Genomic DNA, 7,217 nt, shown 5'->3' on the forward strand with positions numbered 1-7,217 from the left:
CCGCCCCTGCCACCCAACCTGTTTTCTCTGATGGCTGGTACACTCCATTGTGACTTGCTGAGGGCTTGATGGGACCAGAAATCTTTCTAAAAGCCTCGGTCCCCAGATTGTTTTCATCCCCCTACCTTGCTGAGAAAAAACAAAAAAAATAACACAAAACAAAAAAACCACAAAAAAAACAAAAAAACCCACCACACACACACACACCCACACACCAGGAGATGATGAGAAACGTATCTTTATTGGGTGAATTTTAAAGGCATCGTCTGCCAAGGGCCTTACAGGAGTCATCAGGGCGTACTGACCACCGAAAATTCACGAGTGACTGCCTTGTTACCTCGCTAAAACAGGGGGCAAATTGAAGAAGCACATCCGGGGGAATGAATACATAAATTAGGGGCAGGTAGTGGGTTTCCCATTTCTAGGGGCTTTGGAGGCCTTCTGGCTGATTGTCTCTATCTCCACAGCCTGCGGCTTTTAAGAATGCACCATTTCCTGGAATTCTAGAACAGAAGAGGGTGAGAAAACGTCAGTGGAGATGGCTTGGTATTTTACAGACAGGCCATGTGGCCAGTGAGAGCTCAGAAGACGAGGTTGTCAGATGGTGGGCTTGGCACCCCTCTCAAGGGCACAAAAGGAGGGGGGAAAACGTGTCACTAACTGCAGGTGCAGGAGGTCTAGAGCGTCCCATCTTCCTGCATAATCTAACAAACATCTTTAGCTCTGCAGCAGAGCCCCTCGTATGAGAACTTGTCAGCCCAGGGGCACCTGGGTGGCACAGCCGATTAAACATCCGACTCTTGATTTTGGCTCAGGTCATGATCTCACCGTTTCACGGGTTCGAGTCCCACATCCTGCTCTGAGCTGACAGTGTGGAGCCTGCTTGAGATTCTCCCTCTCTCTCTGCCCCTCCCCTGCTTGTGCTGGCTTTGTCTCTCTCAAAATAAATAAGTTAACTTGAAAAAAAAAAAAGAAAAGAATTTGTCAGCCCAGCCATTTCTCTCTGACAATGCATGGATTTGGTATAATGGCCTGTCGCAATCCGGGGCCGCTCAACTTTCTGTCTGGCTACTTTAAGATAGAGAAGGAGAGTTTTCTTCCTTTTCTTCCTCCTTTCTGCAGACGTAGGAAGCAATTCATAGAGTGGGCCTTTGAACTCCCTTTTCTCCCTTTTCTCGGTTGAACCCTAACCTTACCCTCAAGAGCTTATGTTACTAAAAGACGACAATGATGATGGTAACAATAATGATGAGTCGCTGCTACTGATTGGAGTCGAAAACCGGAGATTTGCTTTATAGTTCTTGGTACGCTTCGCCTATTTGGAATTTTTCCGTGGTTAGATTTAAATAAATCCATCTTCTTTTACCTAAACTCTTGTTCTGAACTATCTATAGAAGCTACACTAACTCCTGCATAGTAAGTTACAGTGGTATCATTTGGACAGGATTTTAAAATGAGAATTTTTAATTTCCAATTAGTACCGCCATAAAGACCAGGCATAAATTCTCCCGAGTTGGCATGCACAGTGTAGCTAAGAAGCGTGTAAGCAACATGACTGAATCGGATTAAAATAATCCTCCAGCCATGTAGTTATACTAAACTCTGAATATAGGGCTCTGCACACAGAAAACCCCGTACATGACGTTTGATCTATTCTCTACTATTGTCCACTTGGGCTACTGTCCAAGAAAATGTGTTTGTTTAACCCCTTGAAAGCTAAGAGGCTTTCCTATGCAAGTCAATAGACATTTTGGGGGTGCCTGAGTGGCTCAGTCGGTTCAGCGTCCGACGTCAGCTCAGGTCATGATCTTGCGGTTTGTGAGTCCGAGCCCCGTGTCAGGCTCTGTGCTGACAGCTCAGAGCCTGGAGCCTGTTTCAGATTCTGTGTCTCCCTCTCTCTCTGCCCCTCCCATGCTCATGCTCTTTCTCTGTCTCTTAATAATAACTAAACATTAAAACTAACTAAATAAACATTAAAAAAATAGACATTTTGACATGAGACACACTTGAGAATGTCAATCCTTCCCTTATTCAGAGGGGCTCAAATGCCAGCAGTGGCAATTCCTTATATTATTTCCAATTTGCATTGGGCATCTTGCAAATCATTAGCCAGGCAATAGCTAGTCCCCTGGTCAAGTGAAGGCTATTTTTTGGGTCATAGAGAGTGAGTGACTCACAGGACCAGCTTCTACGATACATCCCCAGGCATCACGCTAGTCTCTGCATATATCATTTGTATCCTCGCATTAGGCCCATTTTACAGATGACAAGACTGAAGCGCAGCAAGGTTAAGAAAGAGAGATTTTAACTAACCACATCTGCCCTATCTCATGGCCCAATCCCCCGGGTTGCTTCAGGAGCTAATTCTTTTGTGCCGTGTACAGGTGTGAACATACCGTCAGCCCCGATTTTCCCGTCACCGTCATTATCTGCAGCCGCCATCAAGGACTTGGTTTCTGACTCTGTCAGCTCTCTAGCACTGCTCTCAAACTTCTGGAGGAAAAACCTGCAGGGCAATAAAGATTATGGAACTTTTCTGAAAGACCACACACGTCTGTGCTAATCCTCTCTTTTCCTCTTGAAGCAAATCATCCGTTCCCAGCAACTGCCATATTCGAAGGTCTTTGCAAGTCAAACTCGCCTTCCTTGTAGAAACTAACAGTGGGCATTTTGTTTTTAAAAGTTTTTCTTTCTTCTTCTTCTTTCCAGGGGCGCCTGGGGGGCTCAGTTGGTTAAGCATCTGACTCTTGATTTCGGCTCAGGTCACAGTCTCATGGGTTCATGAGTTCGAGCCCCTCGTTGGGTTGTGTGTTGACAGTATGGAGCTCGCTTGGGGTTCTCTCTCCCTCCCTCTTTCTCTGCCCCTCCCCTGCGCGCGCGTGCACACACACACACACACACACACACACCACTCTCTCTCTCTCTCTTTAGGGTAAAACTTACTTAAGCTCTTCTTCATCCAGATACCCACTCTGATCATTGTCTATGAACCGAAAAACATCCTTCACCTGACTGGCCGACATCTTGGAGAGGCCCGATGTCTGGAAGAATTTTTGGGGTTCAAAAGTATCTGGGTCTGAAGAACAGAGAGAGGGTTATTCTCAGGCTCACCGGATCACCTTCCGTATTGGGGCCAAGGTGCTGAAAACATAGGTCATCAAAAACCCTCCTCGGGCCACCATTGAGCTACAAGGACGCTCTGCTCTCAACTTTTACCAAAAGACAAAGCCTATGTTAACTGACTAGAATTTAAATAAAGACTTGGAACAAACAAACAAATAGATAAAAAAACAAAGACAAAGAGGGGGCTATGACTGGTGCAAGATTTCGAGGCAGCCAAGACTGGGCAGCTTGGTGATGGCATCTCCTGTGTCCCTCCCCACCTTACCTGTCCACTTGCTTTTACCCATCTCTTGTCCCTCTCCTCTGGGCCACCCCCCCCCCCCCCATTCTACAGGCTGTGTGGCCAAGAGGCACTGGTCCAACTGGTGGGGCGAAACGCAGTCACTGGGTTCCATCAGGCATCCACAGGCTTCTTCCTTTTTTTTTTTTTTTTTTTTTTTTTTTTTCACTTTTAGTACATTCCTTTGGCCTTACGGAAATGTAACCACATGCTCAGCTCTCGTATCTCTATAATTTTAGTTCTTTGGTTGAGGACCGTTTTAGTCTCTGATCCCACGAATTTTCAAATGTTCACATTTTTAATTTCCGTGGCTTTGCTGGAGGCGTGACTACGTGGGAAATACGCACCCCTGCCTCACTCTCCTTTTACCTTGGCACTCCTGCAGGGCTGCGGCAATGTCGTCGGCACTAAGGACGTCTGTGATGCTCATTTTCCACCTGTTCACACAGAACACATGAGATGTGGTAAATGGCAAGCGGGAACACGCACGTCCAGGAGCACGACCCCTTCCCAGGCCCCTGAAACTGTCTTTGTGGGGAAGGTTTAAAATGTGATAAGCGTGCCGTTGTATTAAGTGATGGGACAGAACACCCACATAAAAACCATAAGCGGGAAGGCTCCCAGCCCCCTTTGTCTCCTGAATGTTCTTCAAAGACAAAATTTTAAAAAATACAACTTAAAGAATGACTTGATCCCGTTTTCTTGTAAAAACTGTATTTGCACTATCAACCATTCACGTAGCCATCTACAAAACGTTCAGAAGTAAATCACATTACAAAGGCAGTGGCAGTTTCCTAGACCAGCCTGCAAATACAGTGCTACCAATTCCTCTCACAGCTTGGCCTCCTTGGAGACCTTTGGTGGAAAAGATGCTATCTATCCCGAAGGATGCCAATCAGAGTCACGAAAAAGCCAACTGCCAGAGGTCAAAATCCTTCCAGGAGTCAAGCCCACGGGAAAGAGACATCTGAGCACAGCCTGCACCAGCCTAATAGGAACGCATTAGGAAAGAAAAGCCTGGGGTCTCGAAGGTCCACCAGCTACTTACCGTTTTAGACTTTCCCCCAAGAAGAATCAGGGAAAAGAGTCGAAGGAGCAAAAAACAGATGCGCTTTTGCTGCCTTACTGACCTATCTTATATAGGATTGAAAAAGTGATAGTAAGAACCTCTTAGATTTCCTTTTCAAGGATCAAGTAGACGTAGCTCAAATGTCTTGCCTTACTAATTAAACCTCTTTTTTTTTCTATTTATATCACAAGGGAATGTGGGTGGGAACAGCCAATATTGAAGAACAAACCTCAACAAACCTTAACTAGGGTTTCAGTTCTGCAAACGAACCCCACTGGCGGTGTGGAGAAGACGCCAGAAGCCTGGCAAAGAGGACACAGTGGCTGAAACGAGGTGAACACAAACGGAGGCGCTCTGTAAACTGGAAAGGGCTCCCCAGGTGACAGTGGCTGCCGTTTGAGGCAGGTCTGCTCTTAACCTCTGAGGCTGTGGATGTGCGAGGCTGACTTCGGTCCAGGGTTGACCCAAAGTCAGGGTCAGATGGACACAGTAGACTCGTCCATCACAGCAAATGGCACTGGATGGACGACTTTCCAAAAAAGTCTTGACTCTGATATTTCCCAGCGCTCTCCTACATTGCACACACTAAAAAGGCAAAATGGAGGAAAGCACCCAACCATTCCCAAACCCCAGATCTAAAATTGCAGGAAAAACGGGGCATTTGAGACCTCCCTCAAGGTTTTTTTGCTTTTTGTTTTGTTTTTTTTTAATGTTTATTTTATTTTTGAGAGAGAGGGACAGAGCATGAGCAGGGGAGGGGCAGAGAGAGAGAGGGAGACACAGAATCTGAAGCAGGCTCCAGGCTCTGAGCTGTCAGCACAGAGCCTGATGTGGGGCTCGAACTCACGAACCGTGAGATCGTGGCCTGAGCCAAAGTCGGACACTCAACCGACTGAGCCACCCAGGCGCCCCTGCTTTTTTTTGTTTTTTTTGTTGAATCCCTATGTAGCCAGCACTGTGTTAGACTCTTTTCTTTAATCGTGGTAAAAAATACGTAATATAATATTTGCCCTTTGAGCTGTTTTTAAGGATATGTACAGTAGAGTAGTGTTAACTATATGGTCATGGTTGTACAAGAGATCTCTAGAACTTTTTCCTCCTGTAAAACTGACCTCTGTGCCCAATGAACAAAAAGCCCCCCTTCCCCGTCCCAACACCCTGGCAACCACCACTCTCCTTCCTGTCTCTGGGAGTTAGACTACTTTAGACACCTCTTGTAAGTGGGATCTTGCCTCATTTGTCTTTTTGTGACTGGCTTATTTCCTTAGCATAATATCCTCAAGTTTCATCCATGGGTTCATCCCTGTAGTGACATATGCCAGGATTTCCTTATGTTTGAAGGCTGAATTCAAATTAAAAAAAATTTTTTTTTAACATTTATTCATTTTGGAGAACAGAGAGAGACAGAGTGCGAGCGGGGGAGGGGCAGAGAGAGAGGGAGACACAGAATCCGAAGCAGGCTCCAGGCTCCGAGCTGTCAGAACAGAGCCCGAGGTGGGGCTCGAACCCACAAACCACGAGATCATGACCTGAGCCGAAGTTGGGCACTCAACTGACTGAGCCACCCAGGCGCCCCTGAATTCAAATTTTTTTTTAAGTAAAAATTTTTATTTTAGAGTACATGAGTGGGGGAGAGGGGCAGAGGGAGAAAGAGAATCTCAAGCAGACTCCACGCTCAGCTAGGAGCCTGACATGGGGCTTGATCCCACGGGCCTGGGATCTTGACTTGAGCTGAAATCAAGAGTCAAGATGCTCAACTGACTGAGCCACCCAGGCACCCCTGAATTCAAGTTTTTTTTAAAGTCAAAAACCAATCCCATGTTGCAATCAGAAATAGTCAGTGGCTTCGAAGAAGACAGTTCAGGATCGTTAGACTCTTTCCTGGGAAATACCGTCAGGATGGTCACCTTTAGTTTGTCCCTAAATACACCCCCCCTACATACTCCCAGCATTGCTGGTGTCGTCAATGAGAACTTTCTCTCAGGAACACCCACAGCATTTCTTAAATTACCAAACATCAAGTCAGCACTATTTCTGTCTTGCCCACATGATATGCCCCAATGCCTGGTACAGTCCCTGACGTAGTTAGGTGCTCAGTAATTATTTGATGAATGGATAAATGAAATCGGCAAAAAAGAGCTTGAAAACAGGATTACCAGCCAGCATCAACTTGCCCAGCCCTAAGAAAGCAGTTTCTGAAAATCAGTCTCAAGAATGTAGGTTGCTGACATTAAGTTGCCATAGAAACTCGCTGAGTCGTTTCTTTCCGTGGAAGGGCTTACAATTGTCCATAGAGATAAAAAAACATTTTTAAAAATCTTCCTATTTAAATGAAAATAGCATATAGGTTAAACCAAGACACTTTAGATTTTCATGCTACTTTTCTGATAGGGAGTAAAGATAAGAAAGACCCAGTAAACATATCCTCTGAATCAACGAGGCAGCCACGATTATATGAGAATTCCAGTGTGTGCAATCTGGGGGTCAAAACGTTGGTTCATGCAAAAGAACAAATATTGTATGGCTCCCTTTTTATGAAGTCCCTCGAGTCATTAAATACACAGGGACAGAAAGAATGGTGGGTACCAGAGAGTGAGGGAGAGGGGAGAGGGGGTAGATGTTTAATGGGGGCAGAGTTTTGGGGCACCTGGGTGGCTCAGTTGGTTGAGTGTCTGACTCTTGGTTTTAGCTCAGGTCATGATCATGCAGTTCGTCAGGTTGAAGGTCTGTGTTTGCTCAACTCTG

The 7,217-nt window shown here is 45.7% G+C and overlaps 1 protein-coding gene across 1 annotated transcript; it reads right to left on the minus strand.

Moving 5' to 3' along the window:
• Positions 1–222: 222 nt before the first annotated feature.
• On the minus strand, positions 223–4,078 carry LOC131501152 (oncomodulin). The gene is made up of 4 exons (XM_058710883.1): positions 3,773–4,078; positions 2,944–3,076; positions 2,397–2,506; positions 223–503 (listed from the first exon to the last, which is right to left on the minus strand). Exons 1-4 carry the CDS (start codon positions 3,831–3,833, stop codon positions 478–480), a joined length of 330 nt encoding a protein of 109 aa, XP_058566866.1. The 5' UTR covers positions 3,834–4,078; the 3' UTR covers positions 223–477.
• Positions 4,079–7,217: the final 3,139 nt, after the last annotated feature.

This window comes from Neofelis nebulosa, chromosome 18 (genome assembly GCF_028018385.1).
Source record: "Neofelis nebulosa isolate mNeoNeb1 chromosome 18, mNeoNeb1.pri, whole genome shotgun sequence".
Lineage (NCBI taxonomy): Eukaryota > Metazoa > Chordata > Mammalia > Carnivora > Felidae > Neofelis > Neofelis nebulosa.